Source organism: Loxodonta africana, chromosome 12, assembly GCF_030014295.1.
Source record: "Loxodonta africana isolate mLoxAfr1 chromosome 12, mLoxAfr1.hap2, whole genome shotgun sequence".
Taxonomy (NCBI): domain Eukaryota; kingdom Metazoa; phylum Chordata; class Mammalia; order Proboscidea; family Elephantidae; genus Loxodonta; species Loxodonta africana.
This window is the reverse complement of record NC_087353.1, coordinates 88,298,828-88,318,021: the sequence shown is the minus strand read 5'-3', so window position 1 is coordinate 88,318,021 and position 19,194 is coordinate 88,298,828. Positions and strand designations below refer to the sequence as shown.

At 54.1% G+C, this 19,194-nt stretch overlaps 1 protein-coding gene across 1 annotated transcript; it reads left to right on the top strand.

Moving 5' to 3' along the window:
- The first annotated feature begins 375 nt into the window (after nt 1-375).
- EPHB4 (EPH receptor B4) lies at nt 376-17,438 on the top strand. Its single transcript, XM_003422485.4, has 17 exons — nt 376-820; nt 3,529-3,599; nt 3,813-4,100; nt 5,036-5,432; nt 6,860-7,015; nt 7,265-7,597; nt 7,954-8,078; nt 8,435-8,600; nt 9,722-9,824; nt 10,034-10,098; nt 10,222-10,335; nt 10,423-10,670; nt 13,452-13,667; nt 14,000-14,149; nt 14,532-14,725; nt 14,906-15,061; nt 16,334-17,438. Exons 1-17 carry the CDS (start codon nt 769-771, stop codon nt 16,461-16,463), a joined length of 2,964 nt encoding a protein of 987 aa, XP_003422533.4. The 5' UTR covers nt 376-768; the 3' UTR covers nt 16,464-17,438.
- The last annotated feature ends 1,756 nt before the right edge of the window (nt 17,439-19,194 follow it).

The window sequence follows — 19,194 nt, the reverse complement described above, 5'->3', positions numbered from 1 at the left end:
GCCCCGGCCCCGATACGCGGTATCCCGGGCCAGGCGCACGGCCACTGAGCACGTCTGGGCGGCCCCCGGGCTCTTTGCCCGCCGCCCCTCCCCCTTCTCCAAACTTTCTCCCAACTTCCCGACCTGCTCCGCTCGGCGCCCCGCTCGCTTTCCTCATGAATTATTCAGCAGTGCGTGCTCCAATCAGGGTGCCCAGGCCCCCTCGCCGAGCCCGGGTCTGCGGGAGGGGGGCTCGCCACCGCTCCCCGCGCGCCCCTCCCTCCCCGGCCAGGCGCCGCCCGGCCCAGTCCCCGCTTGGCCCAGCCCCGGCCCGGCCCGCCCGACCGAGCGCCGCAGTCTCCCTCCCTCCCGCTCCAGCCCAGCTTGGGCTCCCACCTTCCCCGCCGGCGCAGCGCGCACTCGGCTGGGCGGCGCAAGCACCGCGACTTTAGGGAGGGGGGGAGAGCGCGAGGGCCGGCCCACCCCCAGCCAGCCGGGGCGGGACCCCTAGGCCCCAAAGGGACCCCCGACTTCAGCCACGTCTCGCTCTGCGCTCCTCCGCGCGGCCGCTGCCAGGACGTCCCCCGCCCGCGCGGCGGAGACGCGGGGCCACACCTGGGCGCCGCCGCCGGGTGCCCGGCGCGCCCCGCATGGCCCCGCACTGAGGGCCCGGACGGAGAGTCTCCGGCGGAGAGTCGGCTTCGTACCCGGTCGGGGGGGGGGGTCAGACCTGGGGGGGGCTAGCGCCCCCCAAGCTAGGATCAGATCCAACCGGAGTGAGGCGGCGCCATGGAGCTCCGGGCGCTTCTCTGCTGGGCTTCGCTTGCCGCCGCTTTAGAAGGTGAGTCTGCTTAGGGGCACCCCGCGAATCCTGGGGCCCCCAAAGTTGGGCCTGGGAGTGGAGGGGCTGACCTCTGTCTACTGTCCTGGAACCACAACCCCAAACACTTCTGACCCGTGGTGCTAGAACGGGAGGGGGGCGGGGAGGAGGCGGCCCAGCGGGGGAGTGGAGTTTTCTTTTGTTTGGGAAAGAGATGGAGTCGAGCTCTGTCCCGGGACATTCCCCAACCTCGCCTCCCCAAACGCTTACTCCAAACTCCAAACGGCCCTGGCAGCCTTTCCTTTTCTCCCCACCCCAATCTTCAAAACTCCCCCAAGTTTCTGTTCCACTTCCCACCTCACGCCAAACATGAGGAAACGTTTCTGGACAAGGCAGACCTTCATGCTAGGCCATAAAACCACCCCCGCCCAGTTTCTGAGGGTTCACACCTTGATCTTACAATTCCATTCCCCTCCGCACCAGGCAAGAGGCCCACCTTCTGCACTCACACTGCAAAACTCCCCGACTTCTCTAAAAATCCTAGGGCTTGCTGCAGAGGGTCCCTCTCCCTGTTTTTCCCAGGCTGCACCCCGTCTCTTTAAAAGCCATCTAGACTCCAGACCAGCCTGAGTCCTAGAGAAACTGGCTCTTTATCCAACACTACAACCCAGCAGAGACCGACCTACACAGCCCCCCAAGTCTCACTAACAGCCCAATTACCACCTCTTGCTGCAATCAATGGCAACGGGTTTGGTGTTTTTTTTTTTGTTGTTTTAATTTGGTCTCTCCAAAAGAATATTGTTTTCCATATTCCCCCAAATGTTTCTTCCTTCATGTGTGTCTCTCTCCCCTCCTTATTCCCTTGAGGGGGAGCCAAGAACCCAGCAAGCCCTCCTATGTCCTTAATCTCCATTCAGTGAGCTGCCTCCTCCCTCCTTTCACTGCCTGGAATCAAAGGGGGTCTCTGGGGAGTGGGCCATGGGGGGCTGCTGAAGGGGAGGAATCAAAGGCTGTTAGAAAACCCTTTTCCCCTAGGCTGGGCAGTACTGCTTTGGGCTAGGGATCAAAGACTGGGTGTGGGGAGGGAGCGAGGAGAGGCTTTCCCAGCTCACAGAAAGGAGAAGGGGAAAAACTGGTAGAGGGAGAAAAAAAGGCAAGCAGGAGAAGAAAACCCTGCCAGGATGAAGTATGGTGAGAGGGAAAGAAAAATGCAAAGTGGCAAAGGGAGTAATACTTCCAACTCATTACCCAAGTGCTTTCTAAGCCCTAGGTCTGTGCAAAGCACTTTACAAGTGTTATTTTTCTCATTCCAGTAACCCAGGGGGTTGGAGGTATTCATGGCCCCATTTTACAGATGAAGAGACTGAGACTGAGAGAAGTGATTTATCCAAGGTCATTTGCTGCAGGACAGGTGAAAAGAGGGAGACAGAAAATGGAGCGATAGTTACAGTCGGAAAGGGAAATGGAGACAGAGAGAGACAGGAAAGAGAGGTGAGAAGTAAGAAGACAGAGCTCTAAGAAGGCTTGAGGCAGGCAAGATTGATACAGGGTGAGATAAAGTGAGTGTTCAGAGCTCAGCAGACAGTCCTGAAACAGACAGTGTGTAAATTGGAGACCGGAAAACACTATCCAGGCTGGAACAATGGAGGGTGGAGACAGCTGCCTCTATCCACCCCCTTCCCAGAACCCTGGCATCCTGTCCCCAACCGGCTGGGCTGTCTCCCGCCACCCATGGGGGCCCTGGGACTCACCTCGGGCTGGCCAGGTTCCCCCCGAGCCCCGTGGACACCATTTGGTTCCGGGGAGGAGGCTACATCGCCTGCCCCACCTTCCCTCCTTTCCTGCAACCTCCATGGGGGAGTCCTGGGCCCAGGTGTGGTGCTGGCCCCTTGCTGACTGCCCCAGGCCCCGGCCTCTGCCCCCCACATTGCCTGGCTTCTGAGGGGATTCCTCTACCTGCCCTCCTGCCCTCGCTGCCAAGAGCTGTTGTTTCTCCTAATCCCCTCTTCCACCAGCACCCTATCCCCTCCCCCAATCCAGAGCAGACCCAGGTGTGTTCACCCCCCCAAACACCCCTAAAATCACCTCCCCTTTTTCTTCCCATAACCAAATCCAGATGTGGGGCCTCAGTGGGGGCCAGGGCAGGAACCCAAGCATCCTGGCCTCCAGTACTTCCTCCTCTCCTGGCCAAAGAAAGGCAACTAACTGGTGGGAGAGCCTTGGAGTAGGGGCTGGGGTGTCAGCAGGGCTGTGCTCCAGGCCTGAGCACCACCTCCCAGGAGAAAACCAGGATCTGAAGGACCTGTGTATTTTGTCTAAAAGGGGGTGAGGACTTGGAAGAGGAGTAGAAGTTGGGGGGTAGGGAGGTAGTGACTTTGGTGCAGAGAATGTGGGGCCAGAGGCAGGGAGGGGTGTTCCCCTAGCCAGCAGCCCTTTGCCCTTCTCAGGGTCAGGGCCAGGTCAGGGATCGAATTTTAACCCTTTTCCCTTCCTACAGCAGTGGTCTCTCAATTCAGGAAAGCTTAGACCTTGGAGTTCTGGGTTGATGCTCAGAAAAAGAGGTGAACAAGGAGGGTAGGCAGAGGGTAGGACTTGCTCCCCTCCTTGTCTCAGCTGCCTCCCAAACCCTCTAACTTGGAGCTAGAAGGATCCCCCTATCTCCGTTCCTGGGCTCTGATCTTCCTGGTCTCTCCCCAAGCACTGACTGTCTGTGGGTCTTTTTGTCTTAGAGACCCTACTGAACACAAAATTGGAAACTGCTGACCTGAAGTGGGTGACGTACCCTCAGGTGGAGGGGCAGGTAAGGGCTGGACCCAGGGCCTGGGGCTTGGGAGGGACATGGAGGAGGAGGAATCCTGAGTGGGTGCTCCTCTAAGCCCTTGTTCCTCCGAGGTCCCCCCAATACTGCTGCTCCTTCCTCAATCCCTCCCCACTTGATGAACCCCCTCAGCAGCCGTCCCTTCTGCAGTGGCCCTCTCCCCAGCATCCCCCTTGCTGACACCTGTCCTCACAGTGGGAGGAGCTGAGTGGCCTGGATGAGGAGCAGCACAGCGTGAGGACGTACGAGGTGTGTGACCTGCAGCGGGCCCCAGGCACGGCCCACTGGCTACGCACCGGCTGGATCCCACGGCGCGGTGCAGTCCATGTGTATGCCACGCTGCGCTTCACCATGCTTGAGTGCCTCTCCCTGCCCCGGGCCGGGCGCTCTTGCAAGGAGACCTTTACTGTCTTCTACTACGAAAGCAATGCTGACACGGCCACGGCCCTCACGCCAGCCTGGATGGAGAACCCCTACATCAAGGTGCCTGGGCACCTAGGGCAGGTCATCTAGAGGCTAAGGGACGGCTTTCAAGGCCCCTGGCAGGAAGAGCTGGGGGCTGGGAAGCAGGAGGCTTAAGTTTGGAGAGAGAAGAAGGGGGTCTCCAAGGTGGTGGATGTTGTTAAGTGCCATCCAGTTGGTTCCGACTCATACCGACCCATACCGACCCTATAGGACAAGGTAGAACTGTTCGGTAGGGTTTCCAAGGAGCAGCTGGTGGATTTGAACTGCCAACCTTTTCGTTTGCAGCCAAGCTTTTAACCACTATGCCACCAGGGCTACCTGCAAGGTGGAGCAGCAGAATAACACCCAGCTCCCTGGCCTGGCACCTGAGGAGGCCCAGGCCTCAGGCTGCTCCTCCATCCCACTGTGCTTGGGCCACACTACACTTCTCCCGTTCTCTGGCTCTGCCTGGCCCTTTTACAGCCCCACGCCTTTGCTGGTGCCTTCCCTAGAATGCCTTCTCTCTGCCTTTGCTACCCTGCTCCTACCTGTCTTTTAAGCTCCAGCTCAGAGGTCTCTGTGACGTCTTTGCTGATAATCCCTGCCCTGGGGCCTACATCACTCTATTCATATTCCTGCCCTAGCACTCAGCATATTTTATAATTTATTCGTGTTTCATTCATTTTCGTTTCCATGGCACTGAGTTCAGGGCCTGGCAAAGAGTAGGTGTCAGTAAATGTTTGTACAGTGAGTGAAAAGATGGCAAAGGGGGTGCAGGGCAGGGGCTTGACAGATCATAGGTGCTCAGCAAGTCTTAATAGATAATGTTGGAACATGCAGGAAAGTGCATGTTGGGAAAGGTGGAGAGAAGGTTCCAGAACAGGAACGGAGGAGGCTAGGAAGAGGGTGAGCTGGAAGACATCCTTGGGGAGAGTGGAGGACAGCAGCAGTGAGTCTCTTCCCCATCCTGGCAGGTGGACACAGTGGCTGCTGAGCACCTGACCCGGAAGCGCCCTGGGGCCGAGGCTACAGGGAAGGTAAACGTCAAGACACTACGCTTAGGCCCACTCACCAAGGCCGGCTTCTACCTGGCCTTCCAGGACCAGGGCGCCTGCATGGCCCTGCTGTCCCTGCACCTCTTCTACAAGAAGTGTGCCCAGCTGACCGTGAACCTGACCCACTTCCCGGAGACTGTGCCTCCTGAGCTTGTGGTGCCTGTGACAGGGAGCTGCGTAGCCGATGCTGTACCTGCCCCTGGCCCCAGCCCCAGCCTCTACTGCCGGGAGGATGGCCAGTGGGCCGAGCAGCCTGTCACTGGCTGCAGCTGTGCTTCAGGGTTCGAGGCAGCCGAGGGGAATACCAGGTGCCGAGGTGAGGGTTGGCGACTCCCTTATAAAACTTGCTCCTATCCATAGTGGGGGAACCCTTGGACCCCCAACCCCAGACCCACTTCTTAAATTTCCATTTCGTACATTTTTCATTTCCTTGGCCCTCAGCTAGTGGAGGGCCTGTTTTCATAACCCCCACCGTAGTTCTGAGTTCTTCCTCACTTCTGTATTCTTCCCTCAAACCATTTCCAACTCTTTCTCTTCATTCTGGACGTAGGAGACTGACCTGGGATACAGGATTGTGCTCAGGTTTGGGGCTCAGAGGACAGACAGTGGCATCATGGTCTCAATGCTTGTTTGTTAGGGGGTTTTCTCTAATTTATTGGTATTTGATTTCTTTTTATTATGATTGTGCTTTAAATGAAGGTTTACAGAGCAAATCAGTTTCTTGTTAAACAACGAAAACATATATATTGTTTTGTGGCATTGGTTGCCAACTCCACGACACTTCAACACCCTCCCCTTCTTGACCTTGGATTCCCCATTTTCATTCATCCAGCTTTCGTGTCTGTCCCACCTGCCTTCTTGTTCTTGCCCCTGGGCTGCTGTGTCCATTTAGTCTCGTATACTTGGTTGAGCTACGTGTATTATTGTTTGTTTTCTGGGCCTGTCTAATCTCTGGTTGAAGGATGAACCTCAGGAGTGACCTCAGTCCTGAATTAAAAGGGTGTCCAGGGTCCATACTCTTGGGGTGTTGAACATTTTCTCTAGAACAAGGTTTCTTAACCTAGGTTTTGTGGCTAGAATTTATGGGACCTGTGAACTTTGATGGAAGAATAAATGACTTTTTTTTTTTAATTGTGGTAAAAATATATGTAACAAAACATTTGTTATTGGAGTATAAATGACTTTTTATCTTCACTAATCTCTCCGTGGAATCTGGCTGCTCCTTCCATGTGGATTATAGGGCCAGCAGCCCTAGCACCAGACTGGACACCGTACAAATCACAGACATTCCCACCTTCCGGTACACGTCCCATTACAGCTACTTCAAGAATCTCAAAGTACTGTTTTCACTCATCGTAACTCCAGTATTATAGTGGTGGTTAGATCAGCAGCTGTCTCTTATTAGTAAAGAAAGTCGTGCATTGTTATATCATAAACTTGTTTTCTTAATGTTTTAGCAATTATATTTCATAGTGGGTCCTGTGTATTCTTACGTGTTTTGTGGTGTGCATTTAAAATCCTTCTGAGCAGGAATACGCGGGCATCACCAGACTGCCCATGGGGAGTCAGGGTCGAAAAAGGTTGTGACCTCTGCTCTGGAGGGAGGGTTATCCTCTTAGAGGTGAGGTTTCTGAGACCCTTCCTCCCTGCTCCCTCCTTAGAACTTCATGCAGCCTTCAGAGCAGCTGAATCTTCTTGGGGACTAGGGGTGCGTGATTTTGATGAACGCTTTCTCTTTCTCAGCCTGTGCCCAGGGCACCTTCAAGCCCCTGGCAGGGGAAGGGTCCTGCCAGCCATGCCCAGCCAACAGCCACTCTAACAACATCGGCTCATCCTTCTGCCAGTGCCGCATCGGGTACTTCCGGGCTCGTACAGACCCCCGGGGTGCACCCTGTACCAGTAAGTGACCAATGACCAGGTTTGGTTCGCTGGGGAGGGAGCTCGGACCCCTGGGATGGGCCCTCAGCCAACACCACAGGCCCCATCCTCCCAGGACTTCTCCCTTGTGACCCTGGCATGCTGGTCCTTCCAGCGGAGAAGCCATGAAATGGGCCACTGCCAAGATAAGGCACCAGAGTGGCCAAGGCTCTCCCACTGCCCCCTTCCTACCCACCTGGTGGGCCTCCCTGACTCCCTGGTCTCTCGCAGAGCCTCCCTCCGCACCTCGCAGCGTGGTTTCCCGCCTGAACGGCTCCTCACTTCGCCTGGAGTGGAGCGCCCCCCTTGAGTCCGGCGGCCGAGAGGACCTCACCTACGCACTCCGCTGCAGGGAGTGCCGCCCTGGGGGTTCCTGTACACCCTGTGGAGGAGACCTGACCTTCGACCCCGGCCCCCGGGACCTGGTGGAGCCCTGGGTGGCAGTTCGGGGGCTGCGTCCTGACTTCACCTATACCTTTGAGGTCACTGCCTTGAACGGGGTGTCCTCCTTAGCCGCAGGGCCTGTACCATTTGAGCCTGTCAACGTCACCACCGATCGTGAGGGTGAGATGGGGAGCTGGGGTAGCCTGTGGTCAGACAGAAGAGGTCAGTGGGAAAGGCCAGGGCGGGAGGTGGACAGACTAAAGGCCTGAAGGAGAAATGGCAGGAGCTGGGGAGTGGGATTCCTAGGAGAATGGAAGGGTTAAGACTTGTAGGGTAGAAGATGGTGGGGACAGAAAGAAAGCGAAAGAGAAGCAAAGGTAGGCTGGACAAGGACAAGGGTCTTCCTGAGAGGACTGGGGTCAGAGAGTCAGAAGGAACTACTGAAGCAGCCAGAACACTGAGACAAGTGTACCCAGCAGAGAAGGAGTTGGAAAAAGGTAAGGGACAGACCTACCCAACGTCTTTGTCTCTTGCAGTGCCTCCTCCAGTGTCTGACATCCGAGTGACACGGTCATCACCGAGCAGCTTGAGTCTGGCATGGGCTGTCCCCCGGGCACCCAGTGGGGCTGTGCTGGACTATGAGGTCAAGTACCACGAGAAGGTGAGGCCAGGCTCTGGCCCTCGTGGTGGGGGTGGGCAGTGGGCCGAGCACTGAGAACTGGGACAGTCCCAGCTCTGCCCCTTACTAGCCACGTCGCCTTGGGCAAGCCCCTTGGCTTTGCTAAGCCTCAGTATCCCCATCTATAAGATAACAGTACTTACTGTACTGAGGTGCTGCAAGGGTTAAATGATACAACGAATGTAAAACATGGCGTGGTGCGTAACTGAGCACAAAAGCCTTGCCTGCCCCACAATAGGACTGAGATGCTAGAGATGGGGGGCAGAGAGTGGGGGGCCACAGGAACAGCAGTGGAAACTGAGGGCCCGGGCTTACGGCCAGCTCCTCCTTCTGCACAGGGTGCAGAGGGCCCCAGCAGTGTGCGGTTCCTGAAGACATCGGAAAACCGGGCAGAGCTACGGGGCCTGAAGCGGGGTGCCAGCTACCTGGTCCAGGTGCGGGCACGCTCTGAAGCTGGCTATGGGCCCTTTGGTCAGGAGCACCACAGCCAGACCCAGCTGGATGGTGAGTAAGCCTGGGGAGCAGGGCAGGGCAGATGTGTGGCGGGAGGCCTTGCCTGTGCACTGCAGGACCCTCAAAGTCACACTGTCACGCGCCTCCCTTCTCAGCCGCATGGCATTATGGCCTGTCAAAAAGAGCCTAGAGACCACTGCTCAGTGTGAGTCCTGCTCATTGCTTACCTGCTGTGCGGCCTTTAGCCAAAACTTGACCTTCTGATCCCTATCCAATGAAATGGTATATAATGAAGCCTCTCCTGCGGCGCTTTGAGAGTTAAACGAGATAACCCATGCTTTGAGAGTTAAACGAGATAACCCATGTTAGTTGTAATGTGCTGGATCAGTGGTTTCTAATAGCTTTAGTTTAAAAGCTTTATTGAGAAGTAATTCAAATACCATAGCATTCACCCATTTGAAGTATATAATTCAATGGCTTTTAGTACATTCAGAGTTGTGCAACCATCACCACAATTAACTTTAGAATGTTTTCAGCACCCCCAAAACAAACCCCGTATCCCTTAGCCTTTCATTCTCAACCCCTCCATCCTCCCAGCCCGTCAACCACCAATCTACTTTCTCTCCCTATGGATTTACCTTTTCTGGATATTTCCCATAAATGGAATCATACACTATGCAGTCTTTGGTGTCTAGCTTTTTTCGCTTAGCATGTCTCCAAGGTTCACCCATGTTGTAACATGTGTCAGTACTTCATTTCTTTTTATGACTGAATAATATTCCGTTGTATGGATATACCACATTTTATTTATCCATTCCTGGGTTAATGGACATTTGGGTTGTTTCCACTTTTTGGCTATAAACCCAATTTTTAACCTTTGGAACCTTTCACTCAAATGAAACCTATTGTGGACACCAGTATGTATAATAGAATAAAATCAAAAGTGCTCTGGTGGTACCACAGTTGGGAAATGTCCCCTCCTGCTCATGGGCCTGTGAGAGAGAGTTTGAAAACCACTGTGCACTTCTGAACCTGCCTGGCTTGTGTCCTCTATCCCCACCGTCACAGCTGCTGGGGCCTCTTCTCAGGGGGGCATGCTTAGTCCTCGGAGGCTGCAGCTGGGACCTCAGAGGGCTTTTGTGCCTTCCTGACAACAGGCTTTTTCCTCCCAGAGAATGAGAGTTGGCGGGAGCAGCTGGCTTTAATCGCAGGCACAGCAGTCGTGGGTGTGGTGCTGGTCCTGGTGGTCATCATCATCGCTGTTATCTGCCTCAGGTGAGGGCTGTCGGCACTTGGAGTCCCCTATGAAGCCCCCCTGTAGGTGGCCCCGCCCTCTTGCTTCAGGACAACCATCCTGGGTGCCCATGAGCCAGTTTCCACTTGGAGTCCTCTATGACCCCACCCCTTCCTTCCCACCCTGTCCCTCTGGGAACATAGAGATGTGTGGCTCAGTTTACCTTTTGCTTCTATCCCGTGGGCTACAGGAAACAGAACAATGGGAGAGAAGCTGAATACTCAGACAAACACGGACAGTATCTCATTGGGCATGGTGCGTGGGCCTATCCTGGAGGGAAGAAGGGTTGAGGGGAGGGAGCTATGAGCTAGGAACCTGGGCATCTGAGTCCAGTAGGAAGTTACTTCTTTGCTCATGGGGCCCTGAACAATTTCTCAGGTACTAAGGTCTATATTGACCCCTTCACTTACGAAGATCCTAATGAGGCTGTGAGGGAATTTGCAAAAGAGATTGATGTCTCCTATGTCAAGATTGAGGAGGTGATCGGTGCAGGTAAGAGGAAAGATGCTGGGCACCTGGGGACAGGGACGGGAAGGACGATGAGGGAAGGAGAGCTGACCCTTAGTGCCCCTCCTGAAGGTGAGTTTGGTGAAGTGTGCCGGGGGCGGCTCAAGGCCCCGGGGAAGAAGGAGAGCTGTGTGGCCATCAAGACCCTGAAGGGCGGCTACACGGAGCGGCAGCGGCGTGAGTTTCTGAGCGAGGCCTCCATCATGGGTCAGTTTGAGCACCCCAACATCATCCGGCTGGAGGGCGTGGTCACCAACAGCGTACCTGTCATGATCCTCACTGAATTCATGGAGAATGGCGCCCTGGACTCATTCCTGCGGGTGAGCCCCCAATCTGTGACCTCTTACATCCACCCCCTGCTCCCTCCCCTGCTGGCTGGAGCTGTCAAGGAGCAGAGGCCATGGACAGATGGCCCCATGTCACTCTCTCTCCAGCCTTTCTCCTGCTGCTGTGTTCTGACCCTCCAGTTGCTGTTGAGTTGACTCCAACTCATGGCGACCTTGTGTGTATCAGAGTAGAATTGGACTCCATAGGGTTCTCTTGGCTTTAATCTTTATGGAAGCAGATCGCCAGGCCTTTCTTCGTTGGTGCCGCTGGGTGGGGTCAAACTACCAACTTTCTGGGTTAGCAACCAAGCGTGTTAATCGTTTGCACCTCCCAGGGACTCCTGTGGCCCCCCCAGGCCCTCCCTTTTCCCTCCAGAAAAGCTTGAGTTCCTGCTCCAGGCCTTTCCTTCAGCAAGGGTTGGACTGGCCTCTCCAGGGAACAGCTGCCCTCGGGTTACTGAGGGGTTGTCATTTGTTCTTTTGGCAAATATTTACCAAGAGCCTCCTATGCATTTAGCCACCGATCTCAGCACTGGGGTCAGAGCCCTGAACAAGACAGACGGAGTTATCTGCTCTTGGGGAGCAGTCAGTCTAATGGGGAGACTGTGAATTCAAAAGCAAACAAATGGGCATTTTAAAAAAGTAAACAATTTCAGATGTGAAAAAAAGTTAAGATAATGGAAAAGTGTCTGGGGATGAGTTGGGTAGAGCTTATTTTATTTTTGTCACTTGATTTAACAGGCCTTACTGAACGTTAGTATATTTTTAACTTTACTATGCAGCTTTTTTAAAATGTCAAAACCTTTCCCTCCATAGCAAAATAACATTATTGAACTGAATAAAATTACAGTGATTCCTTAGTATCATCTAATGCCCGTTCAATATTAAAATTTCCTCAGTTGTCCCCAAAATGTTCTTTACTCCTGGGTTTCCAGTGGAAGATCCTGTCAGGACCAGGCATGCAGCTGGTTTTTATTTTTTTACGCCTCTTTAAACTCAGAGAAGTTCCTTGTCGCGACACTGATGTGCTAAGGAGCTGGGCCAGTCGTCCCTTTGGATGCTACCTCTGGATTTATTGAATTCTTCCTTGTGGGGTCATTTAGCTTGTTTTGCTGTATTTCCCGTATGGCAGTTATAGCTGACCTTTTGATAAGTTCACAGTTGAGCACTGTGGCTTGACTGTTAGAGGATGCTGTGCTCTGCAGCCTGGGTCCCATTGGGAAAAGTACTCTTGCTCCACCATGAGCAATGTGGAGACAGGCCCCTGGAGTAGTGTAATGTCACCTGTTCCTCCCTTGTGTGTTGTTACGTTGGTACCATACAGAGGCCCAGTTGTTGGTGTAGAGGGAGGCCTATTTTAGAAGAGTTGACATTTGGGTAGATGAGAAAAAGCCACCCTTGAGAACGCTGAGGGAGTGTATTTGGGGCAGAGAGTAGAGACCCAAGCGGGAAGGAACTTGGCATGTTTCAGGAACAGAAAGGCCGGGTGGCCACCATTAGTGAGCAGAGGAATGCTGGTAGGTCATGAGACAGGTGGTAGCCCAGGCCACAGTGGGCCTCATGGCCTTAGTCAGGAATTGGATTTTATTAGGCGTGGAAGAAGCCATCAGTGGATTTAAGCAGGAGAGTGAGATATTTCAGGTGATCCTTTTGGCTGTGTGCTAGGGCAGAAGCAGAAAGGCCAGTGAGGAGGCAGTTACGGTCATTCAGGCAGTGGGTTTGCAGTAGGGTAGAGAGAAGTACATGGAGTGGGGATGGGTTTTGGAAGCAGAGCCAGCAGAGCTTGCTGGTGGATTGTGAGTGGAGGGTGAGGGAGAGAGGGAGTCACGGGAGACTCGGGTCTAGGCCCGAGAAGCTGGGTGAGTAGTTTCCAAGAAGTGAGATGCAGCTGGGATGGGGGTAGGTTTGGAGGATAGATTAAGAATTCGGGTTTTGGACTCTGTGTGCCTGGCCCTGCAGGGTCCCCTACATCTTAGCTAAAACCAGAAGATGGGATTAGCTAACCATCTGGGACTGGCTGGTTTAGCTGGTAAGAGTAAACTCTATAAAGGTCAAGGTTGAGCTTTAGACCCTTGGTTTTGGCTCTGTGGGAAATGATCATACCCCAGTTCCTTGATAAAAACCAAAACCGAACCTGTTGTCATCAAGTTGATTCCGACTCATAGCTACCCTATGGGACAGAGTAGAGCTGCCCCATAGGGTTTCCAAGGAGCGACTGATGGATTTGACTTGCCAACCTCCGACCTTTTGATTAGCAGCCATAGCTCTTAACCACTAAGCTACTGGGGTTTCCGGTTCCTTGATGCTGTCTTGTAAAACCATACCCAGTCGGTCCATGAGGGCTGAGCGAGGTTGCAGCTGGATCAGCACAAATCCATCTCCACCTGTAGGCAGGTAACTCAGAGTACAGGAGTGCACACCTAGCTGACAGAACTCTGTTGCTGTCAAAGGAGCTTATTAGATAAAAAGCCCTTGTTGAGTGTTTCCTGGGTGTAAAGCACTCACCTAGGTTACATGAAAGAAAAATTGTCTCCTTATGATGTGATTAAGAAAGACTAAATATAAATGCATATGTTTGAAATCGCAACAATTACAAGCATTGTGATAACACAATAAGAGAAAAGAGCAGGACTTTTCTCACTGTGTGGGCAGGTCTCTCTTACAGGCGAGCAGGAGCGGGGCCTAGAAGTGAGAGATACGGTTTAGAAAATAGAAAGAAGAGGGACGGTGGGTGGGCTGTCCTCACCATGCCCCTCCTCCACGTCCAATCTGCAGCTGAACGACGGACAGTTCACTGTCATCCAGCTGGTGGGCATGTTGCGGGGCATTGCCTCAGGCATGCGGTACTTGGCTGAGATGAGCTACGTCCACCGAGACCTGGCTGCCCGCAACATCCTGGTCAACAGCAACCTTGTTTGCAAAGTCTCTGACTTTGGCCTTTCCCGATTCCTGGAGGAGAACTCTTCTGATCCCACTTACACGAGCTCTCTGGTAAGGCTTGGAGATGGGGGTAGGGGTGGTATGAACTGGGTTCTTAGGGCCAGGTGGAGAGGAAAGTGGAAAGGTGGGAGGCTAGGGCATGGACAGTTCTGGTCCAGGCAGCAGAACCAGGAACAGACCAAGAGGTGGACCTGAGGAACCTTAGGAATGTGGACCAGGGAGCAGGATTCCTAGGTGTCTTGGATGAGAACAGAGTTGGGTAGCTGGGTACTTGGGTCCCAGAAAGAATGGAGGTCTGAACTAGGGGAAAAAAGCAAAAGGAAGGGGCGGTATGCCTGGGTCCTGTGAGTCCCTCAGCTCACCTTTCTCTCCCCCTTCTGCAGGGAGGAAAAATTCCCATCCGATGGACAGCCCCCGAAGCCATTGCCTTCCGAAAGTTCACATCTGCCAGCGATGCTTGGAGCTATGGGATTGTGATGTGGGAGGTCATGTCATTTGGGGAACGGCCATACTGGGATATGAGTAATCAGGATGTAAGTGTTCCATGATCATACCAAACTTTTCTATAATATTCTCTCACCTGGGATGTGAGGTTGGAGGAGATCACAGATTGCTCATCACTGCTGGGTCCTTGAGATGGTGAGCGTGGCAGGAAGAATTGATCTTTGTATCAAAGAGCTTGATACAGCATGTTTGGATCCCAGAAGGACACAGAGAAGGAGGGTAGAGTTGGGAGGTTAAATGTCTCAGGCATCCAGTCACAGGCAGCCTCAGCCTCAAGGATACACTGATCTGACATTCTGGGGGGCTCTGGCTCCCATCCCAATATCTGCTAAGTCCCCATTTCCTTGGAGCCCTTTGGCATCTCCGTTTTCCCCAGGTGTCCTTACCCAGTGCTTCTTTCTGCCACCCCAGGTGATCAATGCCATTGAACAGGACTACCGGCTGCCCCCGCCCCCTGACTGCCCTACCTCCCTGCACCAGCTCATGCTGGACTGTTGGCAGAAGGACCGGAATGCCCGGCCCCGCTTCCCCCAGGTGGTCAGCTCCCTTGACAAGATGATCCGGAACCCTGCCAGCCTCAAAATTGTGGCCAGGGAGAACGGCGGGTGAGGACCCTAGAGAACGGGCCCACCACCCGAGAGCTCCCTCTCTGGAAGTATCCATCCCTTTGGTGGTATGTGGGATGGTCTCTGTCCGTCTCTAAGGTTGGCCACGGGGCTGGGCTCAACTTCCCCACCCTGACTCAGGCCTGGTGCTCAGGGTGTCCTCCCATCCCCACCTCTCAGGGCCTCACACCCGCTCCTGGATCAGCGGCAGCCCCACTACTCAGCTTTCGGCTCTGTGGGTGAGTGGCTTCGAGCTATTAAGATGGGAAGATACGAAGAAAGTTTTGCAGCTGCTGGATTTGGTTCCTTCGAGCTGGTCAGCCAGATCTCCACCGAGTAAGTCATGGCAGGATCTCGGGGGGAAAAGGGGCAGTGGTCAGTGCGGAGCAGCCAGAGGGAAGTCTGGGAACAAGGAATATGGGAACCTGAACTAGGCCCACAGATTCACAGGGGTCTTTGGGGTCACCTCCTGTGGCCAGCTCTGTTTTCTCAGTGGAGCAACGCTAGGGAAGAGTTGTTTTGCACCATACCCAGAAGAGCCGCAAAAGCAGTAATAGCTGCTGGGACTGAGAATTCAGAGAGTCTTCCCGGCAGCCATACCCCCTTCTCCTCACATCACAGCCCTGAGCCATCTCCCCCCGCCCCCCCCATCCATATGTATCTTTGTGCATCTATCTACATTCCAGGCCCAGCTCTCACGTTAACAACGTGTCAACACTGGGTCTGCTTTCTCACCCATAAAAGGAGAAGATTGGTCTAGGTTTTGGAGATGCTTTTCAGCTTTAGAGTTAAATGGTTTTATGATTCCTCATCTCCCAAACAATGTTTTTCCCTTTTGGCCTCTCTCTGGCACTCCTCCTTCCTGCTTTCCGGTTTCTCTCCTAAAGTCTCTTCTTGCCCCATGGTAGAATGATAGAAATAGAAGGAATAGAACCCAGAATCACAAAGGTCCTGGAGGCCCTCTTCAGGCCAAGCAAGGTACTGGGGCTGAGCCTTTTATCCCCTGGGCCTGGGCACTCTCCTTCCTAAATTTTTCCAGCTTCCTCTTGACCGAGGGCCTTTCTTCAATTTCTGCCTCTTCTTTTTCCTTTGTGTCAGTCTCCAGGCAGCAGGATAGGAGGGGGCGGATGGTTTTTGCCCCTTCCGTCCTGGCGCTGGTGCCTCCCCTTCCTCCCCTCCTAGCTCTTTTTCCTTCTGGCTTTGCCTTTCCCCTGTAAAGTAATCTGTGTAGCCCCTTTCCCCAGCCTTATTTTGTGGGCCCTTCTCTGGCCTGTCTTTTTTGCCTCCCTGTCTGGTTGTTACCTTTTTGCCCTTTCTTAATCCCTGCTGGAGGATCTGGCCATAGCCCCCACCTCCTTGCTTTCTCGGCCCTGCCCCCTGTGGACCCAACCCTGGAGAGACCTAGCCTCACCTTCTACTGAGGCTATGCAGGACCGTGGCCCAACTGCTGACTCCTTCAGAAACTGCCTGGCGACTATTGACGTTAGACTCTCCTCCCCGTTAGCCTTTCTGATTGGCTGGCAACTTGGAGGGGACAGCATTTCTGGAGCTTAAGGTATCTTGCTAAGGGCGCCCTATGGTCTCACCTAGCTTTCCCTCTTCCCACAGGGACTTGCTCCGAATTGGAGTCACTCTGGCAGGACACCAGAAGAAAATCCTGGCCAGTGTCCAGCACATGAAGTCCCAGGCGAAGCCTGGAGCCCCAGGCGGGCCAGGAGGACCAACCCCTCAGTATTGACCTGGCCTCCTCACGTGGCCCGACAGCCATGGAGCGGCAGGAGCTCTGAACCCCGGGGACGAAGCCTCCCCTTCTTCCTGGGGTAGAGTCGGGTGGGGACTCATAGAGTCCCCCATCCCTGCTCTCCACTGGATTGCACTTTGAACCCATGGGGGTGGGAGCTGGCAATTTGGAGAGACTGGATTTGGGGATTCTGCCATATGGGAGTGTAGAAATCACATGCCCCCAAGGTGGGGAACTCCAGACTACAGATGAGGGAGCCTTCCCTCAGGATTGGGTAAGACCAGAGGGAAAGGAAGGGCCCATAATCTCCTAGCTTCCACAGGGGTGGTTGGGCAGGGATCCCCACAGCACCCCTCCGATCCCCAGTCAGGGCTTCCAGGTGCTCCCCCTCACCTTAATGGGCCTTGTCCCTGCAGACCAAAGAGAGGAGAGTGACTAGCCTGCACGCCCAGGAGTGGAGTGATGTCCCAGGAGGAAGGAAGGGGTGTCATGGCCCAGTGACAAAATCATTGGACTTTGATGTCTTGACCTTGCTGCTGTCACCACTGAACTCATTTTTCCCCCTTGTAAATGCCCCTCCCGCATCTGCTGCCTTCATATTGAAGGTTTTGAGTTTTATTTTTTGTTTTTGGTCTTATTTTTCCTTTTTTGTTTTGTTTTGTTTTTCTATCGTCCTTGTCCTAACTTTTTCTGTTGAGGGGACCTGTTTCACTATTGCCTCCCTTTGCCCAAATTGAAACAGGGACCCATCGTTGTGTCTGTTTCCAGAACAGTGCCTTGGTCAGGCCACAACTCTCAGACGTTTCCCTGCCTCCCAACTCCCCTCAAACTGTGTCCTTGGGGACACAGGGGGATGAGGTAGTGAAGAGGGCAGTGAGGTGGTGATAGAAAAGTCAGACACCGGTGCTTGGGGGGCTTCATAAATTATATTTAAAAATATGTTTTTGTATAAATAAAAGAAAATGGGAAGTGTCCCAGCTCTGGGGATGATTGGGAATTGGGGGGGAGGACTAGGTTTCTGAAGAGAGTGGGGTATGATTAGGGAGGGGCTTGATGGCAGACAGAGGGGTCGGTGGTTTGGAGACAGCAGGGCTATCGGGGGCTGGGTGCTTGTTTCCCAGCCCCAGGGTGTGTTTGAGGTGGTGGGGTGGGGGCAGTGGGAGATGAGTCATTGGCAGCTGCTTCTAACGGCTCCAGCTGGCTCTGCCAAGAGCCTGGGGCACCTCTGGGGTGGGGCAGCCCCCTCCCTTTTCTCCCCTGGCTCCTTAGCCATGGCAAGGGGCTGTACAAGGAGCGGAGGTCTTGAGCGCCTAGCCCTGCACGATAGCCTCCTGAAAAGGAGGGGGAGCGGGGGAGCATAGGCTGGAATAGGGGGCTCAGATGAAGGAGACAGATGTGGGCCAGATGTTGACAGCTGGCCTTGGTTTTGAGGAAATGGGAGCTGGGAGTGGCAAAGGTGGAACCCCGTGTGTGTGTAGACACACACGCATGCACATGCACACACACACACTGCTGGGTTGGGAGGACAATTCCCCCATTCAAGATGCTGCCCAGGCAAGTTTCCCCCAGCCTCTTGGGAAGGGGAGGGGAAAGCACCTGAGTATCTTCCCCAACTTGTCCCTCCCAAACAGGACGATGAGGATGGGGTCAATCCCAGGCACAAACTGCCCATTTTCTGTCTCAATGCCTTCTTTGCTTCCCACTCTGAGCCCCTGAGGGGCACCTGCAGGGGCGGGCCTTGAAGCAACCAGCTTTGTTTAGCTGGAGTGGACTTTCCCATTTCTGCATCTCAGTCACTCCCTGTCATGTTGAGGTTAGTGCAGGACCCCAAATCAGAGCTCTGCCCCCCTCCCCAGCTGAGGGAGCCTCACCATCATCCTGTCCCAGATTTCCTACCTCTACAAACTTCTGGAGTCCCTAATGCTCTTGAGTCCTCTGTCTCCTCCCTTCCTTGATGATATACCCATGTTTTATACCACGGAGAGGGTATGGGGTGGGAGAAACTCAGTCCTCCCAAGGAAGGTGGAGATCTGGGTCCTGAAAGTGGATGTCTTATCTGAAGGATGAAGGCCTAGCTCAACCTCCTGCCAGTCAGCCTGGGGCTAGATAAGGTGATCTTAGGCAGCTGGTGAGGAGAGGCACAAAGGTCAAGGGAGCAGGGCAGAGATTAAGAACAGAGGCAAAGAGTCAAAGACCAGGTGAACAGAGCCAGGATCATCATGGCGGTCACCACGAGGCACCAGGGATCTCCCTGACGTCAGCCCAAAGCATACCCAACCCAGTTCCAGAAGCTGCCCAGAGCCTTCCTGCCATCCCCCAGCCCTCTACCCCACCCTGAATGTGAGCTGCGCCCCCAGCTAAGGGAAGAGAAAGGCAGGGTGGCCTGATTGGGGGGTGGGCACCCCTCCCTCCCTGGGGCCTTTTCACCACCCAGGTTGGGTCTCACTTCCTCAAACAAAGGTGGCTGCAGGGCTGGCTATCCCAGAAGGCCCTCAGGGTAAGGATACCTTTCTAGAACCCAGCGGCCTGTTTGCTTATGCATCCCCAAACCCAAGACCCCTTTCTTTTGGCTGTCTACATCCAGATCCCCAGTTCACAGCCTCCTTTTACTTAGAGCTCAAGCAAGAACTCAGCCTTCTCCCCAAGCAAGGACCTGCCTGGTTGGAGGGGTTGAATATTGGCCCCTTGGGCTCACCCTCTGGTTAGTGGTTTACTCCTACCTGGACAT

What these genes read in the sequence shown, in the direction of transcription:
- EPHB4 (XM_003422485.4), top strand. Translation starts at nt 769, where the DNA reads ATGGAGCTCCGGGCGCTTCTCTGCTGGGCTTCGCTTGCCGCCGCTTTA. An exon ending in GGGATATGAGTAATCAGGAT is followed by an intron (nt 14,150 to 14,531) that starts GTAAGTGTTCCA and finishes CTGCCACCCCAG; the next exon opens with GTGATCAATGCCATTGAACA. An exon ending in GTCAGCCAGATCTCCACCGA is followed by an intron (nt 15,062 to 16,333) that starts GTAAGTCATGGC and finishes CTCTTCCCACAG; the next exon opens with GGACTTGCTCCGAATTGGAG.